Source organism: Acanthopagrus latus, chromosome 7 (assembly GCF_904848185.1).
Source record: "Acanthopagrus latus isolate v.2019 chromosome 7, fAcaLat1.1, whole genome shotgun sequence".
NCBI lineage: Eukaryota > Metazoa > Chordata > Actinopteri > Spariformes > Sparidae > Acanthopagrus > Acanthopagrus latus.
In genome coordinates this window covers 20,785,272-20,809,969 of record NC_051045.1, presented here as the reverse complement: position 1 = coordinate 20,809,969, position 24,698 = coordinate 20,785,272, and the positions used below count along the sequence as shown (strand labels likewise).

Genomic DNA, 24,698 nt, shown 5'->3' with positions numbered 1-24,698 from the left:
CCATCAACTTTCCATTTTGAAAAAAAATACACATCAGACTATTTCTGACAGCAGCTTAGCTGTTAGCACTTTTTGCAAGGCCTCAGCAGCACAATTCAGGCGCACCACTCTGTTGGCCGTCACCCCAGAAGACCAATAATGTAGGCCATCATTTTTCCAGATGAAAACACAACTAAATTTTCTCCAGAAATCTTTAGTGTTGTCATTTGATGGTACTTTAAAAAAAATCACTTACAGCAAGTTTGTGCACCAATGACTACTCAACTGATACATGTCGTCCACAAGAGTCCACATTGCATCCTCACAGTTTGAGTTCTTATTTGTTTTGAGGAAAGACATTAATGCAAATAGGCAATTCAAAGTTCAGTGCTCAAGGAATCTTCAAAAGCACTGTGTCTTTTAGAGAGTATTGTTTGTCCTTCTTAGTTAACCAGTATCTACCCTTCCAGTGATAAAGCATGCCTCCTCCTGACTCTCCTGTGGTGTCTGGTAATCATAAATTAACAAGAACAAACCCTGACTGGGCTGAAATGGTTGAGTAATCTAATCACACAAAGATACTAGATAAGACATAAAGCACACTGATAAGACACTTTTAAAACTTTTTCGAGGTAAGTGAATATATCATCGTGTGTATGGGAAATCACATTCATGTGATGTGATGTACTGTACCTTTAAGTCAAACACACATTTAAAGTGTGTTGGTTTCATTTTGAATACGTTTCTACAAAGGTGACTGATAGTATGAATTAAAAAGCCATGATAACGGAAATCAATGTGTCACTATAAATGATAAAACATGTACATGCTGTATCAACTCTGATTTCCACAACTTGTGTTACAACTTCTACGAGTGCGCATACAATTTGGAACTTTGCCCTCTCCCCCTGACAACAATGTCCATTTTCATATCTAGGTTTCTCTTCAAGGTCTCAAGACACAGCAGTGGAGCCACAACACAGACAGAGACTGTCCAATCATTAGTCAGGGAGGAGACAGAGAAGAAAGTGGGGACAACATACGACGCAGGGTGCTTGTTCTTGCCTTTTTGATCTGTTGTGGATTTTACTTTTGATACTTGGATCTGCTGGAAAACAGAGAGTGCACAGCTGATTAAATCTGAAGCCTGCAAACATGGAGGATTTTCGTTTCAACGTGGATGTGCCATTTTATGACTGAAGGACCTTTTAATAATATTACGCAGAATATTTTCTTTTACAAGCTGGATCATTCCTCTGAACTGGAAAATTGGTAAAAGACATCAGCATTGAAGGCAGAAGATTATATAACTCCTCTGGAAACCTACACTTGACCTTTATGGTTCATCTCAGGGCTTCAGAGCATTCTGGGCTTCTTGTGAAAAGCCACAAACAGAATAGACAATATTAGAACAGACAAGAAGTTTGACATCTCTTCAACATAATAAAACATTTACTTGATACTACTGGAACACACAAGGTAATTATTATCCAAAGTTTCAAACTGTTGCTCACATGATGACAGATGTCATCATGATCGTATTGTTTATAGTTCTTATTATGCCAAAAGAATATTTAAAATAATCTCTTATGATTAGCCTACAATGTGATGTATTTGTAACATAAATTTTCCAAGTATTTTCTAAGAAAGTGGGGAAAAAACTGTTAAAAAAAACAATGCCAGCATTTTGGAAAGGCTTTGGAAAGCTAATTTTTCACACTAATGTTTCAGCTAGTTTCAGGCATGGCAGAGAGGAAAATAATGGGCTACAGTGTGCACAGAGAGATCCTGGATGAAGGAGCAGTGGATGAGATGGCTGAAAAGTCTGACTCAAAAACTTCTTTGTGTGAGAAGGTCAAGAAGTCAATGAGGTAAAGATCCCCAAAACTATTCTACTGTGCATCTCCAATAATCTCTTTCACATTTTCTGTCTTGTATATTTTCTTTTTGTATCAAAACAGAAAACCTATAGAAATTACACCCAGTCCTTTGTGGTCAACCTTCAATTTAAGATTGATTCACCCACTTAATACATCAGATTTTGTAAAACTATACATTTTAGATCAGATAGAGCCCTTCCCATCAAAATAACTTTTTGCTCAGTACATCACATTACATCAAGGACTTGCACAAGTCCTGTTTTATCTACTTCTTTCACAAGTTGTACTGGGGTATACATGTGAAAGGGTTCCTTGTGCAGGTGGATAGATATGCAAGTAAGTGATAACACATGAGAGAAAAAAACTGACTCTCAACCATGTCTATAATTTAGATGTAAAATTATCACAAAAGACAGTTCTCATTTGTTTGTTCAAGACCAATAATACAATTATGGCATAAAATCTGGAAATATAAAATAAAACTACAAAAAAGACCAAGTTTGAGACCAAAAGCAGCTTGTCATGTCTTTATAAGAATAGTGTCAAATGAGAAAATGCATAATTTAATTACGAACAGCTTTTCTGAGATGTTGCATTGTGGGTAATGTAGGCGCCAGGTTAAGAAAGGAAAAACAAATGGACAAGTGGAATGAAAACGGTAATGTCTCTGGTTCTGTTGTATCGATTTTAATCATTTATTTTCGAACTGTCTATAATGTGTCCAGTGTTACGGGTGTGCAGGGCAGAGCAGTTGACTACATGCCAAAACCTGTCGTCTCCTTTACCCACAATACAACAGATTATACGCAGCTTCCTCTGGAGCCACAAAAGGCTTTATACCACTGTTTTCACATATGTAGTAGTTCTTCTCAAACACACGTCAATGTGTAAAATTGGTTGAGTTACAATTTAAGTCAACATAAAAAATTAACAGTACATGACTGACATGAAAGCTAACCCTAATTCATTTACAAGATAACGATTTGGTAAATTTCTTCTCTCTCCCTGTCCGTCACTCTGACTCACAACCTCAGGTGTTCTGGTCCCAGAGCGAAGGAGTGCCTGCTGACAAGTGTTCCTGTAGTGTCATGGCTGCCTCGATACTCCCTCAAAGAAAACGCTCTGGGTGACCTGATCTCTGGCCTCAGTGTGGGGATCATGCAGTTGCCACAGGGTGAGGATGGAGTTTCAGATATATAGATGAAGAAAGAGATGTTTCCATAACTTCACATCACCCTACTGTGCTATGTTTTTCCTGATATAGCTGCTTTCAAATTATAACTGTATTGTAGGAAATAATTTTCTTTTTTTATTTACTCTGCTATCTCTGCAGGTATGGCATATGCCTTGCTAGCAGCTGTTCCTCCAGTATTTGGCCTTTACTCATCTTTCTACCCTGTCCTCATCTACTTCATCTTTGGCACATCCAAACACATCTCAATCGGTTTGTACTTGCTGCTGCTCATTTTTCCAAGTGGCAATTAATCCACCATAAAGCTGAGCAGTGAAAGTACTGTTTTTGTTTTCAGAGATACCTGAAAACCTTTTGTCAAAACTTCAGTAGCCACGGGCAAAAAGGGACTTATTTAAAATCTGTGTAACTCAGCTAGTCTGCCCAGTAAAGACTGTAAGTGTGATCTGATTTGATAGTGGCATCTCCCTGTGAACATGAGCAAAAAAAAGAAAAGAAGAACCTGACAAACTTCTGATTCTGAATCTAGAGATGTGAAGTGGACCTCAATGTTACTCAACAAAGAAAAACATTCCCATTTAACAAACACATACATTTATGTTTTGTTATACATCAAAGAACTAGATATTCTTTGACACAGTTGTGATACACGTACAAATGTAAGTTGGGACTTTTATTTCTGGAACCACCAAAATAATTCATCCATCCTCGAAACTGAATGGTAAGCAGAAAAATATATGACATCACCTTCCAACTGATGTCAAACCAGTGAGAAAGGCACAGACCAACACTGTAAAACAATGTTATGTGCACACAGCGGATCCTATCTGTTGTAGAAGGAAGCTGATAAGAAATTTGGTTGCAGGCAATAATGTGTATTAATATCTCCCTTCTCCAGGAACATATGCAGTGATGAGTGTGATGATAGGAGGAGTGATAGAGCGCTTGGCCCCAGACTCAGACTTCATGGAATGGGACAATCTGACCAATGAAACTATAATTAATATCACCAACCGAGATGCAGAGAGGGTCAAAGTGGCTGCAGCTGTCACCTTGTTATCTGGAATATTTCAGGTAAATTAAAAATAATAATATATTCTGGCCTGGCAGTCAAATATATTTTTGTTTTAAAAGGAAAAATCTGCAGCAGCATTTTTACTTTTACTGACTTACTTGTGTATTTCCATTTTCTGCTACTTGATACTTCTACTCATATATATATATATATATATATATATATATATATATATAAACTATTGTTTTGGAAGCTATGAGTATGTCACCACTGTGTCCCTGTTCATTCTCCCTCCTTCTGAACCTTCTTGTGCTTTTCATTCTTCATGTGTGCAGATTTTACTTGGCCTCGTCCAGTTTGGTTTTGTTGTGACCTACCTGTCTGAGCCGCTGGTCCGAGGATACACCACAGGAGCTGCCATCCACGTCATTGTGTCCCAGCTCAAATACACCTTTGGCATCAACCCTAAGAGATACAGTGGACCCTGCGCATTGATATATGTAAGAAAGAACACGGCAACAGTCATATACAGTTGCTCTCTTCCACATATTCCTTTGAAACTGATGATAATTACCGAGCTTGATTGGATCTTTTTTATGGACCATGAAAGCGCCACGACAAATGACACTGATGTTAAGACATTTGCTTCTGACTTATGATTACATCCTGTAGAGCTGACAGTCTTCTCAGTAGTTGATCTAAAATGAGCATTATATTTTCTTTATTATCTTTTTTAAATTTATTTTTATGACTTAATTCTCAATTTCTCATTAAAATTTGCTTTCTTTTATTCATCTATTTATTCTTTCATTTCAGACTGTGCTGGAGGTGTGTTTTCTCCTTCCAAAGACAAACATCGGTACTCTTGTGGTGAGCATTGTCGCAATAGTCGGTCTCATCCTCGCTAAGGAGCTCAATTCATACTTGAGTAAAAAGCTACCTATTCCTATACCTGTGGAGCTGCTGGGTGTAAGTATACAGAAATACATGTTTACATTTATAAAATATTTGAGCCTCTACGTTCTCTAATACTTCTCTTGTTATCTGTTCCTCCAGGTTGTTATTGCGACAGTTGTCTCCTGGCAAGTTGACTTGGAAAATAAATATAAAGTGGACGTGGTGGGACTGATTCCCTCGGGGTGAGAGGGAAACGCAGCAGACATACAGGAATGTTTGTTGACACATGTGAAATGTTTAGTGTTCGTAAGGGATGATCTATTCTACTCTGTCCATGTCCAGTCTCCAGCCTCCTGCTCTCCCAGATGTCTCTCTGTTTGGTAAAGTGATCGGGGACGCCTTTGCGCTGGCTGTGGTTGGCTACGGCATCGCCATCTCACTGGGACGAATCTTTGCCCTGAAATATGGATACAGTGTGGACAGCAACCAGGTAGGGAGGTGATGGTTGGGACCATGGATGAACTAATCTTTTAATAACTTGCATAGAAACTATGTGTTTTTCCTGATTTAGGAACTAATCGCCCTGGGTCTGAGCAACTCCGTTGGAGGAATTTTCCAGTGTTTTGCCGTCAGCTGCTCCATGTCTCGCTCCATGGTTCAGGAGAGCACAGGAGGGAAGACTCAGGTTGGTATGAGTGGAACTTATTCTACGGAAGTGCCCTTGAACAAAACAAAACACTACGGTCACTAATGAAGCAGTCAAAAACAAAAGTGCGGAAGAGAATTTAGCGTGATTACAGAAATCAGTGATAAAATGTAGATCAGAAAAATAATGTAAGTGAGTCAGATAATTCACTTTTACTTTAGTACCCTTTAAAGGAACAATTTGTAAGATATGGCCAGAATTTACATTATGTCACAGTAATGTAATGTAATGTGTTGAGATGTCTACCAAAGTTAGCATACTAACAAGCTAGCCCTGGCCCAATGAACAAAAGAAACTCACAAAATGTCAATATTAAATCCTTTTCCTAATTTTCTAACTTAACAGAACTGATGTTTCTCTAGTTTGATCAGACTAATACATTATCTACTCATTAACTTATCATATAAAAAGCAAAAAAAAAAAAACCCTTATCCAAGCTCAAGTAAACTCGCAATAAGGTGTGAAAATGTTATTGGTCAGAGCTGCTGTAAATCACCTCTGTACAGTGTCCATTGTCCAGGTCCAGATGCCATTGGCTTCATGGCTAACAAACCCTTAGCTAATTGGCTTAAAGGCACTAGCTGAGCAGCAGTTGTCAGTTACTCTGGTGATATGCTGGCCCTATGTTTCTGGAGCTATCTTCTGATTTCTTACATATTCTACAAATTCCACCTTAAAGCCGAATCACTAGTGTCAAAATCTGTCATGCTTTATCTTTGGGGAGATCCTAACACAAAATGGTGCAGAAAATGAACTAACAAAGAAGTAAATAAAAATAAAGGCAAAATATGAAGAAAAAAACACAATTTCCTTGAACAAAACATGAATTTTAGTTCCTTACGATGGTAATACTGATTCATCTCATAAAACCAAAATAAACACGTATTACAAAATCATCGACAACTCAACATGATAACAAAATCTGTTTAGTTATATCTTTTGATAAATTCCTGCTACTGATGCATCACTATAAGTTACATTTCCACAGCTGTGCTATTTTCTTTTTTTTTTTTTTTTAGTTTGCATGATATTTGTTGCTTCACCTGTGTTTACTCCTCACAAGCCATTTAGAGATATGCTTTTTGGTTTTCACTCATTGCATTTTTTGAACATGACAAAGACAATTCAATGAGACGTTTTTTTATTTTCAGATCAGAATTTTTATCCTGACACTTCACTCAGCCCGTAGTCACAAACCTGGGCAAACTTAAAGGTTAAACAGATTGAAAAGCCGCTCATAATTAATGGTACTCTGAAAAGTGGCATCATTAAAAAACACTCAGGGAATCGATTTTCCCTCACGTCGTCCACCTACACAAACACGGATTCACTGAAAGGCTAAACAGTTTTGGTCTGACAACACCATTAATCAGCTCAGGCCCATTACAGACAAGAGGAGTGGAGAGGCTTTAACTGATGATGCCTTGACTCCTCTCATAATCATGAACCAATTCACGTCTAATAACCACTACATCATTCATCTTTTCTGTAGTTTTTCTTTAACTCCCTTCCTGTGATCTCTCCCCCTGATTTCTATTCATCGTCCCTCTCTCTTCACTGCAGGTTGCTGGGGCTCTATCAGCGGTAGTGATCCTTTTCATCACTCTTTGGATTGGATATCTCTTTGAAGATTTGCCGAAGGTAAATGTGTGTGTGTGTGTGTGTGCGCGTGTGTGTGTGTGTGTGTGTGTGTGTGTGTGTGTGTGTGTGTGTGTGTGTGTGTGTGTGTGTGTGTGTGTGTGTGTGGCATGTGTTCACATCTGTGCACAAGCATAAGCGTACGTGTCCAAGGCTGAGAGTGAAAGTATTTGCCCAGTTATAAGCACTTCTTCGCACTCAGCCAAATTGAAAAATATGGACAACAGCTGAGGTTTGGGTAGTATAAAGCCGACACCAGACACTTCTTCACCCTCAGAATCCAACTACTGACAGCTGGCTTTTTAACACAAATAATAACAAAATCAGAGGTAATAAATTAACACACTGAGCACATCAAACTTCTAAAAGCCTCACAAGAGGTGTATCTCAAACAAACAACCTTCACCTTCTCTTTTTTTGGGCCTCATAACTGGAGTATCTATGTATATATAACTATCTATATATAAACTGTATTGTGTTTGACTCACTGTGCAGGCAGTGCTGGCCGCCATCATCTTTGTCAACCTCCATGGCATGATGAAGCAATTCATGGACATCCCTGCACTGTGGAAGAGCAACAAAGTAGACATGGTGAGTGTATTATATATGAAATATACTCTCCCTGAAGCTGAGAAACTGACGAGCTTCACTGAGGAACAACATGGCCTGTCCTGTGGTGCTACAATCAAGTCCTACTCAACACTGAAGCATCTAGCAATAATAGCAAAGTTGTACTTAAGATGTGTATTGTAATAACATGTAATGAGCTCCACAGCTAATGGGTTTTTTTTACAGCCCATTCCTATATTACATCATACTCTTTTTCTCTGTATCTCCAGCTGGTCTGGCTGGTCACCTTCATCCTCACTGTGCTGTTGAACCCTGACCTGGGACTGGCTGCTTCCATCGGTTTCTCACTCCTCACTGTCATCTTCAGGACACAGCTGTAAGAATGCATTGCCGCGGGCTCACACACCCACAATTATACACTAATAAACACACACACACATGTTTAGTCGGCGGGTGTGTAAATATAAGCTATCAATCACAACACCAAAAAAAAACAATTAAGCCGAGCCTTCTTTTTCAGACCACACCTAAAGTATTACAACCTGATTTCCTTCTTTGTTTTGTGTGTATTCCAGACCGAAGTACTCTCTGCTGGGGCAGATCCCAGGCACTGACATCTACAGGCCACTGGAGGACTACAGTCAAGTATGGCATATTGCATTTGTGTAACCTGACAGCATTATGATAAATGCTAAGCGTCTAATATCCGTACAGCCTGAACAGCGCCTGAAGGCTCTTTGAGGTGAGCAGGTTATAAAGTACACCTGCTCCCCTTTGGTCCCTGCTGAGAGTCAAATATAGAGGCGTTAATGGGAGTTATGTGCCACTCAGTGTTCAATCAGACGGCACTGCACTCCGCCTCCCAGCCAACACTCAACCTCTCACCTGCATTCCATACTGGTACAATATACAGTGCTGTTATTGATCAGCATTAGTTAGCATTAGTTTGTTTTTGAGTCAGTCAAACAAAAACAATGGGATGCTTGACACTGTTAAATAGGATGCACACTTTTAAGCCTCTTGAATGATGCGGCTGTGTTCATGGTCACGATGGTCTGTTCATCTGTCAGCAACTGCTAGATGAATTGCCATGAAACTGTTAGCATGTTAGCATGCTAATGCCAGCAATAAGCCTTAAGGCACCACTGATTTAAGGACAGCCTCACAGAGTGCCTAACATGGAGGTAACATTCTCTGTGTTGTGGAAGCTAAGTGTCTTTGTGTATCATACTGCTTTTCTTGACCCGCCCAACTCTGCATCTCAGCATGTGTCAGTCATTATTGACTGTCTGAATATATAGTGACATTTATCAGGGAAGAGCGCAGGAGTGGATGAACACAAGCTCAACTACCAAGTATGCCCTTCGTCCTCTGACTGGCTAACCATAACCCTAACCCTATCGTTAAAGCCTGTTTGCCCAGTTAATAACAAATTTATTGGAAATGTAGTGATCTATTTGTGTGTTTTACATTGATTAACTGACCCAATTGTTTTTTAGGTGAGGCCGGTGCCAGGGATTTTGATCTTCCGTTCCTCTGCCACTCTCTACTTTGCCAATGCTGAGATGTACCAAGAGTCCCTTGGAAAGAAGGTGAGGACGCACGCACACGCACACACACACACACACACACACACACACACACACACACACACACACACACACACACACACACACACACACGGTATTAATGTATTCCTGCGGACGCCCCCTCAAAGAGCTGTATCATACATATGAACACACCATGATGGACACAGAAGCCAACATTTTCATGAACATAAAAATAAACAAGCCACAGCTACACACACACACACACACACACACACACAGGAAAAGTAACAACAGTCCTCCTTGTCACAGTTTCCGTGCAATTAACTCCTCTCTCACAAACATTATTTCTGACATACTAATAACTGGCCCCACATTTCTCCAATTCACACATCACGACCGTGACAGACATTGTTGAATATGTCATCCCACCTTTTTCTCCTCTCTTTTCTTCTGGTAAACTTTTGTTCCAACGGCCCCCCCCCCCCCCCTTTACTTCCTCCTCCTCCGTCTCTTTGGGGCAAATGGGAAGACAGATTGAGGGAAGGTAGAAAGAAGATGACAAAAGAGGAGGAAGGGTGGAGGGAGGGTGAGGAGCAGAGATTGAATAAGAGAGGGAGATAATGGGACGTCTCATTCATAAAAATGTCAGAGTGTCAAAGCCACTGGGTCGCCCTTTTCTTTTTAATCTTTGACACGCAAAGATGCTTTCATAGAGCTGGTGTTGACTGGCAGATGCTACACATTTGTTTACAAGGTGAGAAATAGCCACCGGATGAATTCTGGTCATTTTTTGAATTCAGATGAGAGGACACTCAAATTTGGGGATTGTCTTCTGCGACCCACCGGGGAGAGGTGATCAGACATAGTTTTTGCCTAAATTCTCCTTTTTCGTATCATGGTGTGACATCTTCATGATGAGTGAACGTGCCCTACAATCCGCCGAGCAGTGTTTTTGAGCTGATGCTCTAAAATTAGGTTTAGAGAGTAGAAAGGCTTGAAGGGCTGTGATCAAATTCTTATATACTTTGCAGTTTACAGGCAGGTTTTTTATTCTTGGTCAAAAAGAATAAATCTCCAAACCTGACAATGAAACTCTGATTGGCTGTAAGGGATGGATGACCCTGACAGTTTCTCTCGACATTTCCATTTCCTGGTTGCTCACAAGAAACCTAAAAATGAAAGAGGGGGCACTATGTCACCAAATCTCACTTTGGTGCCAGTGGTGTCAACTGCATTGACGTCTACAGGAGATCCACGGAGCAAAACACTAAAACCCAACAAATCTACAACAAATGACTTCTGACAAAGAAATGCCTTCAAAAAGTGAAGATAGCGGGTTAACCATTGACGTGTTCAACGTGCCACTAAAAATAATCCTTCAAGTTGTGCCCTTTAGTTGTCTGGATGCAGGAAAATGAGGTTGCATTGTTCATTTCATGTTTACTTTATACAAGAACTGAAAGGAAACCAACTATCCTAAACACGTAAGACTGGCTTTACTGCCATGTCCTGTTTTTGTATCATTCAGTAAGCAGCTCATTCCTGTCCTTCCCATGGCTACCTGCCACACCTGCCTTGCAGGTTGCGACTGGCTGTACTAGCTGAGATAAACTTCCGTGCCTTTTGACAGCTAGTGAGCTTGACCTGACCTGCGACCTGTTTTGCTTCTGTCTGCTAGCCCCTGTAGTAACACAGTTGTGGTTTGTGTAAAGGTTTACTTCCAAATGCAGGTTTGAGAACACACTTAGTTCTCACTAGGTTGTATTCATTACTATTTTTTAACCTTTCGCGACAGCGTCAGCTGGTAATGTTTAAACCTTGGGAGTCTGTGTGTGTCTATGTGCGTTATCATGGCAAAATGTTCCTGGACAAAAATCAAGTCAGAGTTAGAGGATGCGTGTGGTCCAACCTATGAGTACTGAGTACTCACGTAATAGTATTGCTTTGACTACTGAGTATTAGTTGGATTGTCAACATGCTGACTAGTGTATCCACGGGTGTGAGCCCTTCATAAGATGGTCTCTAGTTAAAATGATGTGTTTATTTCTTTCAAACGTTTACATAAATGAAGAAATCAAATACAGCTGCCCATCCTCCGCTGGACTACTTACACAAAAGCTGACTTTGTGTCAACATAACCAGAAAGCTGGTTGAAGTTTCTTTGAGAACAAAATACTGAAAACAATCCCAATTAGAAGATGTTAAGAGATATGCTTTGGTGTGGGTTTTGCAAAATCTAATTTGATGATTGCGTTGGAAAGTAAAGAATAGAAAGATGCAACAGCTGCAACAATAAAGGCCAAATATGTGGTGATTTACAAAGCACACATGCCCTATAATACTGAAGCAAGTACTCCACTATCTACTACTCTAGAGAGCTGGTGCCATTTAAATCTGGAATAAAAAGGTCAAACAGTGGCGTACTGCAGTCATAATGAATACCTCCAGAGGAAGCTAGACTCGACTGGCTCTGTGAAGTGATGTGAACATCACTGCTACCATGTTCGATTGTCTTTTTCTGTTTCTTTTAGTCTGACATTGACATTACCAAGATCCTGTCAGCGAAGAAGAAGCTGGAGGCCAAAAGGAAGAGGCATGAGATGAAAATTGCAAAGAAAGCTGCCAAGAAGAATGCGGTGCACACGGTGAGCTTAAGCAGAGATGTGATATTTACTATAAATGATGCAAAAAGATGTTTTTATTTCATCTGCAGTACAAGTTTTTTTGCTGAGCTTGAATTTTGTGGACAACTTGTTTCTTACAAGCCCATTTTAGTCAGTTTAATAGAAATACAATGAAGAATTAAAGCCTTCAAATCTTTTTATTCTCTGTTCTGCGATCAACTTCTGATTGAGATTGATCATCTGAGATAAATTATTTGATTTGGGTCTCATGAGTCTCTTTGCACCTTGTCGTGTCTCCTCCTGTACAGGAGGGGGAGCCAGAGATGGAGGTGCAGAAGGACATCGCCATCATCGAGGTGGATGCTGAGCCCAGCCCCTCTCTCCCCGGAGCCATCGTCCTCGACCTCAGCCCTGTCAACTTTCTGGATACTGTGGGAGTCAAGACACTACGCAGAGTATGAATGAAAACGAATATAGACACTCAATCAACATTTATATTTGCACACATGCATTTGTTTATGAATTACAAAAGTCCATTTGTGTGTCCAGTATTTCCAAAATTTACAGATCACTATGAAGAATTTCTACATTCTTGTCATCTAAACTGGATCCAGACACCTTTTTTTTTTTTTTTTTTTTAAAGAACAACATGGACAGACAATTAATAGCTAATGATGATATTTCTCCCAAAATGTGATAATGAACCAGCCCTGGGAGAATAAAGATCCTTCTTTATCTTTCCTGAATAAATCTCCTCCTGTGTATCCAACTCTGCCTTTCTCTTGCCTTCTCTTCCTTCAACAACTGGTGCTTATCCTCTTTTAATCCCTCCCTACCCCCTTTTGATTCAGCTCCTCGGGCATTCAATTACCGTAAATTGAATTGTCAGGCTAATGAAATGATCCCGAGTCTAACCTTTGCTCTGTGCGTCTGTGTCTGCTTCAGATCCGGGGAGACTACGGAGAAATCGGTGTGGAGGTGGTTCTCGCTGGCTGCCAAAGTGAGTCCCTCTACATCACTAGAACATAATAAAACACGATTTTAGCCAGAGAACAGTGGGGATTTTTTTGGCGGAAGAGATTTTGTGACAGCTTTTTAACAATAAAATTCATGGGCAAAGTTAAAACCTTCAGCACCAGCACAGCTATGTTATATTCACACCAAAGGCCTGTTTACTGTGTGTATCAGCGTTATAAAGATAATTAACATTATTATATCTGTGCGTTGATTCTCTTAAGTAAGTGAGTAAGTGAACACTTGACAGAAATAGGCCTATTCTGAAATCCTGCTGTTATATTTAGTCGCACATAATGTAACACACACACACATTGGTGTATTTTTTACATTCACGTTCCAGAACACGTTCAGCCACACACAATTTGAATTCGTTCAACAACGCTGGATGTTGTTTTAGCTGTTTTTCTGATGTTATTGTAATGTTTCTGTGAAGGAAGGAAGGGCGTTCGGTCAATAGCTGGTACGTCTTCCAGGCTTTCCGGTCTGATATGCATTAGCGAGTCGTGAGAATGAGAACAAAAAACCCCCCAAAAACATAAATATGATGGGCTGGTTGTGTTTTTACTGCAATAAAGCATCTACCCTCTGTGTTTATTTTTTACATACCAACACACGAATGTAGGTCTGGCTTGCTGGATGGGCTGAAATGTGGGTCTCCAGGGGAAATGATATTACAACCACAAAGCTGGGAGTCTTCTGCGGCTCTAATTAGCCTGATCTGGGTTGGTAGACTGTAATGATTTAAAGATTTTATGGAGAGTGTTTGGCCTCACAAACGGACCGCAAAGAATATTTATATAGCCAGGAATTATAACGAGGTTCAGTTAATACGAGGACCACTCCTTCCATTCTTCTCTGACTCTTTTACTTTTGATCCATTTCTTTTCTGCTTCTTCATACACGGCCCTGCCTGCGCATCGATTATTCCACCTCTTTGTCTCTCTCTCTCTCTGTCTAGCTGGTGTGGTGGACAACCTGCAGTCTGGAGGTTTCTTTAATGACAAAGTGACAAAGTCCTGTCTCTTCTCCACCGTCCATGACGCCGTCTTGTACTGTCAGTCCTCCAGAACAGGGATCGTAGATAAGGTAACATACGGTGCGAGCACTCGCACATGCACTCAAAAGAGCACATCATCACAAAGCCAAGTTGCACATTTACTTTAAGGTGTGACCTCAATATTTATACCAATACCCTTAAAACTGGATAAATGCACACAAAAAACAATTAACGAGAAAACAAACAACAGCCGGACACAGCGTAAAAAAACTCTACTGGTACAATTGTGTGAGGTTTTAATGTGTCTTCTACAATGTTCCATGTGTGTGCAGCACAAAACCTAAAAGCACCAAATCTAGCATTGGCACACAGGACTTGGAGCATTAGCCGGCCCCTTGAATGGGACCTTAATGGCTTGTTGCCATTTTTTTTTATTCATAAAGGGCTTTATAAATAAATAGAAACAGATGCCTGTCATGTCTTACTGTTGGAGATGCCCACCAAAAACTTTCTCAGGAGGAGGTAAATTCACAGAAGGAGACTGAAAATGAATATACTGCAGGAATACAGGTGCAGTTTGTAAGAATTTAGTTGAAAAAGAAGACAAAAGTGAACTGAAATAACCAGCAAAAGATGTTTTTTACATTATGATTACTCTGCATTGTGTTGCAGAGACATCTACTGAAGTTGGCGTGCTAACTAGCTCACCCATTCCAGTCCAAAGCTCCTGTGTGAATGGTGTAAACACTGACAATCCTTGTTCCAAACTCCTAGTTTGGACCACTACATGCACAGCTTACCAAGCAAACCAGCTCACAGCAGCTACCGTTAGCAGTCGCTTGTTTGTTCGGAGTATCTGAGTATGACTTGTGTTTGTGTTTGGTATGCACTAAGGACTAGTTCCCACTCACATTATGATCTTTAACTGAGGAGAAAATGCTCTCCAGAGGCAGATTCATAATCATCATTTTTTTTTTGCCCACTTTGGCATCAAAACAATAGTGAGCAACAACACTGACTCACTGACATCTCATAAAACTGAACAGGAGAAGGTGTTCTTGCCAGTTTACACATTGGGTGGAAACAGCAACATCACCTAAGTTTTAAATCAATGAAATCTCAGTTTCATAGCAGCACAACGTTCACCAGATAGTCACTGTGTGTGTGCCAACTGTTTGGTGCTGAACATATAGCGTTCCTTTGGGTTTTTATGTAAATTTTCTTTTAAAATAATGGAAGCAGCTGCTTGCTGTGGCTGAAAATGACACAGATGAAGTGGGAGTGAACCTACGCTGCACAGAGCTGAGGGGAGCTGCCGAGTCAGGTGATCATTCTCTGAGGGTTTGTCACTATGAGTGACCACTTTCTCATTATAAATAGTCATTTGAGCATTTGTTTGTATGGAGGGAAAAAAAGTAAGCGTCACATTTCTTAAAACGGTGGGATTAAGAAAATGAGCATTGATTTCATTGAGCAGCCTGGAGTTTGGGAATGATATATTAAAGTCATTTTAAAGACCAATAATTAAAATGTGTTTCATAGATCGGTTCATTGATCCCGACTGAGCTGGACTGCAAATGGCTTCCAAACAGTCAGAGGTTTGGGGGATGGGTTTTTTTTTATAACATCTTGGTGCATTCAAATTTATTTTTGATGTATTTTTTTCACACTGCTCAGCCCAGAGCACACATCAATCTATGTCGAAAGGCAAATTACTGTCGGTTCTAACATATGCCCCTGCTGCCTTGCATGCATGCCTGCATATTGCTCGGCAAGTGTGCTTTTGTTTTCTGCCCGCTCTGTTTTAGTATTTAGTTGGGTGCGTGACTTTATGTCCCTGCTCCCATAGGAGAGATCTAACAAAGAACACAGACGTGGCGCTGGTCCATGAAATACAGGAGCGAAGGCTTTTGATGGGGAGAGAACGGGCGCTCACTCACACGCAAATACAGTCACTGGCTCACACACAAGGGGATACGAAAATACAGAGGGTGGAAGAGGAGCGTGAGGTTGGTCAAGGTAACGGTGCAAAGAAGAACACGCATGCAGGCAAGCATGTGCAAATTCATGAATACATGCATACATATGCATTGACATACAGAATTTAGCCTATACTGCGTGAAGATATTTCACACGGAGGTGGTTTTGCATAACAGAGAGAGGTCTTCAGAGTGATAGCTTGGTTTCCACCTGGCCTCTAGTCTATTTCCAGCTCACTTTTTTTTTACAATTCCATTCACTCCCCCCCCAAACATTATGTAAAGATAACATAATGGAGTGAATCCACGTGCTGCAAAGTGAAGACATCCAATTTACAAGAGCTTAATAACATTTCTGAGATCATGGCAGGCTGACCCAAAGTTTCAGCCAAAATGTTCACAGTCCTTTTCTGTTCTCCTCCTCCTCATTAACCTCGACTGAGACTTTCATGCCACTGGAGAAAAAAAAAAAAAAAGCTGGCATATATTTTCTTTTAACTCAGGCTGGCATTTTTCTCTGTCCCACTTGGTATCTCTCTCCTCTACCCTCTGGTTCATCTTCTTCTTCTTCTTCTTCTCTGGTTTGATGTCTCTGTTCTTCTGTTTCACAGGAGACATATTTCTGAGTCCTGGGAGGAACGATGGAGGAGATTGTGAAGAAATGCTGCACGCTGTACGAGGGGTTTATCCTGGGGTTTTTTCCATCTGTCACAAATACAGACACACAAACCTGCACATGATGACACATTGTAACAAACATATGAAGAAGAAAAAATAGACTGTAAATAAATGACAACAGACTGCACACATGGAGTCACACAGTGATATGCCATGGTGGACTACACAAAACAAAGCAAAAACACACTCACTGTTAGACGAAAACATACACACTTCTAGGAGAAAGCTTATGAATAGACTGAATCACTGTGACGTTGCGCTAACAACAGTCACCCTCGGATGGATTGTTTAGATGTGTGAAATGGGCAAACTTGAAATTTTTAGCCATAACTGTAAGGTTTAAAGATATACAGTATATTAAAGCACAGTGGTCCGACCGATCTGACATTCCTGCTGTGCTTATTTAATGTGCTGCGTTGCATTGTTAGCATCTTTGAAACTGCTAGCTGCGTATGAACTGAAGCTATGATTATATATTTTATTGTGAAATTATTTCTCCGACCTAATGTCAGTGAGATTGTTGGACATGCATTTTAGATGAATGAGGTTGCGCAACTTGGGTTTCTACCCAGAAGTTATTGTGAGCAGACACTGTGGTTAATTACAGATTCATATTCTTCTGTAATGACTTTGACCGTCTCTGCATCCTGTGTTTTAAAATGAAGTTATAGACTTTTAATTACAAACAAACAAAATCAATACTTGTATAAAGGCGCAATATGTAAGACCTCCAGCAGAAAGCTTTCAAAAATTAACTAAAGTTATCGACAGAATGAAAAAAATGACGTCTATATTTTGCATAGCAGAGATAAATTCTGAGGTTAGCATGCTAACCAGCTAGCCCCACCCCTGTCCAGAGCTCATGTGCTAGTGTTATGAACACCCCTGATCAGAGCTCCCAGTCGAGACCGGCAGCTGCACGGCTAACTGAGCTAACTAGCTATCGGCAGCTACAGTTAGCAGCAGCTAGCGGCTACTTGGACAATATGCTACTCTCTCTCTTTTTTTCAGTATGAATTCAGAAAGGGTCCATTTCCTACATATTGCACATAATGGATTATTTATTAAATTCTAAAAACAATCTGCCAATGTCCATTCATTTACATTCAAAATAAACATTATTTTATTAAGTAAAATGCCTCTCTTTCTGTATTTGGTTACGCAACGACAGGAAATATTCAGAATACCTCTGGACAGATGAAACAGATGCCTTCAATATGGGTGCAGGGCGTTCTCCTCTATCTCACTGGGAGAGGCTGCTTCATCACCACTCAGCCTCCTGTTTACATGTTGTCAGTCTACAGATATGTTCCGGGAATCTGTTATACTATATAAGGAGTTGTTCTCTGAGACACTTTCAGGTCTTCTGAAAGATGTTGCAGATGCTGATTATAGTAGCCGGAGCACAGATAATCTAATTCACATCTAATCTTAATAAGGAATGCCACGGTGGGAATCAAACACTTTGTTCACTCGACTCATGAGACTGCATATTTTACGATACAAACCACCGTGTTTTGACCAGAAACATTTGTTTTTCCCAGTTTAAAGTCACACACGGACGTCAGAGCATTGGATTTCAGTTAGTCATCTCCATGTTTTCTTTCATTGTCAGAGCAAAGAAAGTGTCTCAATTTTTGAGCGTGTCTGTGAGCAGTTAGAGAAGTGGGAAGAGATTAGTTTCAAACCGTGAAGACTGAACCACAACAATCCGCTGTTAACTACAAGCAGGTATAATGAGTCAGGACTGCAGCGGGAACACGCTGAATCCTAATGTAACCGACAAAATCGCACACATTTCCAGTAAAGGTTTTTCTTTAGATGCCTTTCACGTTCCCCCGGCACAAAAGCGAGGTTCCATTTCTTTGTGGATTCACGCAGACAAAGTTTCTGTCAGCAACTCAACGAATAGATGACAGCGAAACAATCTATTATACTCTCTCCTGACAGGGACCTCAATCAGTCAAGAAAAAAATAGATATATCGAAAAGCAGTGATTCATAATCCACTAGGGACAAAAGTCTCCAGAGCGTTACACCTTTCAAAACACCCAGAGGTGATGTCATCATGTACTGACACTCCTACATCACAGCAGCACAGAGAAGTTATTCCACTAGAGGTCAGCAAAAACAAGAATGCCAGAGGCTGTTAAGTTTCACTTTGACCATGATTGATATCTCTTCTAGTCAGTTAATCAGGCTGAAGTGTTAGTTCCCTTCCACTTCAGACATCATGTCAGCTTCTCTGCTTGGGGAAGCCAATAAACAATCCATAGCAAGACGACACCAGGACAGATCTGTCCCCAACACTGAAGCTGCACTAATCAATATTTTATGTTTTGGATCAGGTTACTGTTTGTGGACGTGGAAGTGGTTGCTCTGTGACAAAATAGAGAATTGGCGCCTTGGCATTAACAGACTTAATAAGTGTAAACGCTCTGATAAACTGACTATACTCCCACCCATGTACAGAGGCAACTGCACGCTAACAAGTCCAACACAACATCACATTAAAGAGTTTTCCTGTAAACGAACATAGATAATGCTGATGTGTGTCCTTTAGCTCTAAATAACTGCATAGAAAGCATGTCCTCTAAAATTAAAGGAACAGTTTACCAGTTTAACAGTGTTTTTTTTACATTTTAAAATAAGTGCTTTTTGGCTGTGAAGCTCCAGCCATTTCTTGAGGGCCACCAAACTTCACCCAACCTTCTAACATTGATACAGTATCTCAAAAAATATTTGCCATGTTCGACAACATTGAGGGCAAACAGTTTTTGTTTTTTTTTTAAATAAAGATAAACATCACAAGGTGTGTGTGATTTGTGTTAAACACAAAAGCACCTAAGATAAAATACCTCTGATCATAGTCACAGTGGAAAGAGGTGTGGACACTGCAGTGGTGTGTGTGTGTGTCGCTGTCGGAGAGCAGAGAGAAAGCGAGAAGGAACAGAGTATCGATACTCAGGAAAATCGTTATTGAAACAATTTCGAATCTTCAGTATCGATATTTATTGATATTACAATAATCTTGACAACACTTTTGAAACCTGCATTGTTTACAGTCACGTTGACTAGCTTGCAATATTCCCATATTAGTCTTTGCTGTGTGTACAAGCCATTTGCTCGCACATTCACCATAACAGCAGCATAAACACTTTGTAAGAGGACTAAATGTGGTTTTCATGCTGCCTGAACATGTGACTTGCGTTGCTGCTTTAACCATGCAGTTTTACTTGCCTAAATCCAAACACGTGTGAATGGAGGCAAGGAGAGTTTATTTGTCTAGCACAATTCAGACACAAAGTGCTTTTACAGTGGCATAACATGATATCAAAGACATTAAAAACAAGTTAAAATCATACAAATGAAACAGCCCTCAGGTCCTCAGCCTTGGTTGAAAAAAGGTGAGAGTTGGAGCTGACATGCAGTTTTCTTTTCTGGTAGTTTGTTCCAGATGTGTGGCGCACGCGTGTTAACTCAACGCTGCCTCTCTATGCGTAGTTCTGACTCCAGGGACTGAAACCGCAGAGGTCCGGATGGCCGATGAGGTGGCAGCGGGTCAGACGTGTACCTCAGCTTTACAAACCAACAGCAGGATTTTAAACATGTGCTCTTTGATGGACAGGAAGGCGAGAGGGGACAGATTCTGAAAAGACATTCTTGGAGACTCACTGTGATGGTATATAAGGAATGGAGGCATTGTGTCATGGGGAGGAAGCTTTGCAGTTAATAAGGAGAGGCCAGCCACCCCATGATACTATTAATAAATGAACAGACTATCAATAGGAGTGCTATGTACAACATGAGGACCATGTGGACTCGGGTTTTACAGTAGATGAGGGTTAACAGAGGGGGCGAGAGATGAGCTGTGTCCCTGCCTCTGGGGCGAAAAGTGTGTGTGTGTGTGTGTGTGTGTGTGTGTGTCATGAGAGAGAGAAAAAGAGAGAGAGAGAGAGAGAGAGAGAGAGAGAGAGAGAGAGAGAGAGGGTGTGCGTGTGCATACTTATTTAGTTTCTCCCCTATCGTCACTGACTGCATTCTTCTCCTGGAGGGTGGTGAGAGCAGAGCATCAGAGAGAGACAGACAGACAGAGAGAGAGAGAGAGAGACAGACAGAGAGAGAGAGAGAGAGACAGACAGAGAGAGAGAGAGAGAGAGGTATCGGGGAGTCCGAGAAGAAGCTGAAACTTGACTGGAGACGCTCCTGCACAGGTTGGTACCATCTTGTCACTTCTCAGCGCAGCGGGTCTTGGGGGGGGGGGACTCAGTTCTGACCTCATGGACACTCAAGGCACCCCCCCCCCCCCTCAGCGTCAGAGCCCCTCTACCTCGTGCTTTTAACCAATGTAACTTGCACTTCTGCGGTGATATTCGCATCTTCCACCGCAGACCTTAACGCTGATGCCACAGCGCGTCCTCCACTTCCACGGCAGGCGTCCGTCTCAGCCGTCAGCCCCAGACGAACCGGCTCCTTGCGTGGCTTTTATGTCACATTTTGCTCTTTCTCTTGAAGCCTGCAGCCAGTAACCATCCTCGCCCCCCGTGCCCACTTTTAGCCAGATCTCTCCCATGTGCACGAAGGTGGGAACGGTGGCTTGCAGCGGAGATGAAAACAAAAGGGTGTTTTTTTTTTTTGCGCACACATGTCAGTGGCGAAGCTTTCCAGCAAGGATCCGCTCACACGCACAGCTGCAAGTTTAGTAACAACGATTATATATATATATATAATTTTTACATGTGTGATGCAGACTTTCCACTGTTATTTATGCGCTCTGTCATGATTCTGTCATGTGCAGCTGAGATGAGGAATGCTGTCTGCCACGGGTAAAAAAGAAATCACCCAGAAGCAGCGGGCTGCGCGCATTGGCGTTGGCAAAAACAGAAATTCATAATAGAAGTACCATCAGAGAGAACAAAAAATAAAAAATGGCCCACAAACAAACAGCCGCATAGTGTACTTATCACTGGGCATAACCTGTTCAGTATAGCGGTCGGAGCTGTCAGGTCACTGGACACCTCACACCGATCACCTCAGGAAATACTTTCACGGGCCCTTCAAGAGCTATTTTTATCTCTGGCCGTGTGTCAGGCGGCACACACACACACACACACACACACACACACACACACACACCGTATACTTCATTGTAATGCTGCACATACCATTAAGACTACGTGGATATACCGAGTATACAGCTGGACCTGATGCCAGGGAAGGCTCATGTGTAACGAGACTGGTGGTGTGTGTGTGTGTGTGTGTGTGTGTGTGAGTGTGTGCAGAGGTGGAGAAAGAAAAACAAGAAGTGCAAAGAGAAACTCTTTGTTTTTTACTTCCATTACAATTCAGATTGTTTTGCTTGGCTGCCAGTGACAGGTCCTGTTTTATTTTTAGTGAGGCAGTTCAGTGTTTGAAGGCTGAACAACAGACAGGTGAAACACACCTACCAGAAACAGAAGTATTTTGAGAAGTATATAATATGCTGATGGATCATCTTGTTCTTTTATTCTTTAGTGTTTATGACCTGCTGTGTTGTTGCTGTGGGCCTGCAGTGGATGTTGGAGAGAGCAGGGCAGCGATGTGGTTGTTGTTGTTTTCCCCCTAAAGACATTTGTGAAAAGGGGGCCCCGATGGTCACTCATATTGGCACGTCTCAGTGCCAACTATAGACCCCCTTAAATATCCCGCCCAGGCTCTATAGTGTGCACCACCACCGCTGCTGCCTCATCAACAACACTTCACTATGTGTTGATCATCAGCTGGCCGTATAATGTGGGTTATTTGCAATGTGACAATGATGAATTTTTCTGCTTTTTTAAATGTTACTTGTATCAGAACACTCTACTAATGTGATTTTGTACATTTTTTTGTTGATTATTTAAGTAAAACAATGGTGATGAATGGACGTTAGGGGGCCCCCTGGGAACCTTTTCTGCCCTGGTCCTCATCAGACTGCAGAATCGCCACTGCTCACAGCGACCACCTAATTATAATAACGATTATAATAGTGGTCATGGCAATAAAGTTCATTTGAATTAACGAGAGAGAGAGAGAGAGAGAGAGAGAGAGAGAGAGAGAGAGAGAGAGAGAGACCTTGTGGAAGTAGAGCATATGGTCTGGTGACGTAACGCCGGTCGTTGCGAACGCTCTGACAACACAGCTAGTGTGTGTGTGTGTGTGTGTGTGTGTGTACGTGTGTGTGTGTGCAGCTCAGGATTAGTTACACATCTCCGATGCATTCCTAAAAAAAACCCACGCACCACCACAAACACACAGCCCGCTCTCGACAATGAACGCCGTCACCGCCGCCACCTGCCTGCTCGCCGCCGGCGTCAGCTGCTACCTCTACGGCAGCGATGTGTTGTTATCGCTGCTCCGTGTCTCTGTTGCAGACCCCTCCATGCCCGAGCCGGGAGCTGCTCCGCGGCGGAGCCCGCAGGGAGTCCCCTACACCGACCTCCAGCACATCGTCAACGCCGACGGACTGCACCTGTTCTGCCGCTACTGGGAGCCCGCCGACCCGCCAAGGTCAGTGGACAAAATCGAGCGCCAAACAAACAAAAAAACTAAAGGGAAGTGTGTGTCTCTGTGCGGGCTGCGTGTGTGAGACGGAGTAGGCAGCCAGAAGAGAGTCGTTTTTAAAATCGTTTTAGTTTGAGGGGAAGTGGTCTCACTCACACGGGCGCTCTCAGTCCTGGAGTCACATGAGGACCCTCTGCTGAGGTCCTGCATGTTAATGATTAGACGTGTGTGTGCAGTCCTGGACAGGGCTGTAATAAAGCCCACACTTTGGTGTGTAACCCTGCCTGGTTAGTGCACATTCATCTCTTCACCACAAACCTCCAGACCTGACTGATTCAGGCTGCTTTCTGTTTTTATTTTGATTTCATTCCAACTCTGTGACTGGTCAAACAACCCTCCTTTCACATGTTAATTCTCATTCTCTCTCCAGAGATGTGTTGTTTCTAAACGTCCACTGGCTATTGTATTCTCCATACGGGTTACATTATGATGCTGGCTGGAAAGTAGCCCATGTTGTTCATTGTTAGATGTGTCAGAGCTGTAACTCAACAGTAATAAATGCAAACAGGCCCATGGCTATAACAATGCGCCATCCTCATCCCTGACATCTAGGGAGTTTATTGTGAGCCTTCTCTGACCTCATATTGAGATGATCAGTTTTCTGTCCAACACAAAAACACCACTGGGTAGAAATGAGACGACAACAACAACATGAGATTTGTCACAAAAGATGAAGATCAATCTGTGGTAGTGAATATGGACAATCGCTGACCCAAGCTCGTTAAAGAACATTTTAATTATGGTAATCTCCTCACAGCGCCGACCACCAGATGCACCCTGTGACTCGTACTGGGTCATGACCCTGTTAAAAAAAGAAAGAAAGAAAAAAAAAAGACCCAGGAGCAGTTCCTCGAGCAAGCAACCCAAGATGTTAATAAATCAAACAGTAAGCTACAGTATTGAGATCAGCTGGGCTTGGAAGGACAACAAACTGCAGAATGCTGATGATGATAAGTTTACCTTCATCCTCATTTGGAGAAAGCGAGGCAGAGAGAGAGAGAGAAGGAAAGAACGCTGCTGTCCTTCACTTGTTGTGTATACTTTTTCTATTATATAGACATTACAACTTTAGTTAAACGCTGGTATTATGTTGATATACTGTCCACAGATCATGCTCAGATAGTTTTTTGTTGCAGCTGCGCATGAGACCGACTTCTCAAGTGGGCTGTGTGGCTGATTTACCTGTTTACATGATTAAACAAATAGGTACAGGACACCTGCGCTGGTTAAGCCCACAGTGCAGCCCGTAGTGAAGCAATGGAGCTTAGCGCCCACCCGTTTTTTCATTTTAAAGCAATGCAGATATTCTAGCAATGCAGTTTAGCTCCTGGCCATTATTCTAGCAATGCAGTTTAGCTCCTGGCCATTATTCTAGCAATGCAGTTTAGCTCCTGG

General features: G+C 41.5%; 2 protein-coding genes across 3 annotated transcripts in view; both read left to right on the top strand.

Annotated features, from left to right (window-relative positions):
* The first annotated feature begins 916 nt into the window (after positions 1 to 916).
* LOC119023533 (solute carrier family 26 member 6-like) lies at positions 917 to 17,858 on the top strand. The gene is made up of 20 exons (XM_037105552.1): positions 917 to 1,458; positions 1,711 to 1,850; positions 2,894 to 3,033; positions 3,193 to 3,303; positions 3,950 to 4,125; positions 4,402 to 4,566; positions 4,883 to 5,035; positions 5,123 to 5,205; positions 5,306 to 5,453; positions 5,535 to 5,648; positions 7,233 to 7,310; positions 7,803 to 7,898; positions 8,147 to 8,253; positions 8,453 to 8,522; positions 9,377 to 9,469; positions 11,959 to 12,072; positions 12,360 to 12,506; positions 12,997 to 13,051; positions 14,027 to 14,154; positions 16,656 to 17,858. The coding sequence occupies exons 2-20, from the start codon at positions 1,723 to 1,725 to the stop codon at positions 16,668 to 16,670; spliced, it is 2,121 nt and encodes a 706-aa protein (XP_036961447.1). The 5' UTR covers positions 917 to 1,458; positions 1,711 to 1,722; the 3' UTR covers positions 16,671 to 17,858.
* Positions 17,859 to 20,786: 2,928 nt separating this feature from the next.
* mgll (monoglyceride lipase) overlaps positions 20,787 to 24,698 on the top strand; it is a 40,190-nt gene continuing 36,278 nt past the window's right edge. Inside the window, exons 1-2 of one of the 2 annotated variants that reach the window (XM_037103727.1) lie at positions 20,787 to 20,935; positions 23,114 to 23,249. In XM_037103727.1, coding sequence (XP_036959622.1) covers positions 23,122 to 23,249 — 128 coding nt within the window. In that variant the 5' untranslated portion in view covers positions 20,787 to 20,935; positions 23,114 to 23,121. Of the gene's footprint in view, positions 20,936 to 22,834; positions 23,250 to 24,698 lie in introns of those variants that run through there. The other variant, XM_037103726.1, reaches the window with a different exon arrangement.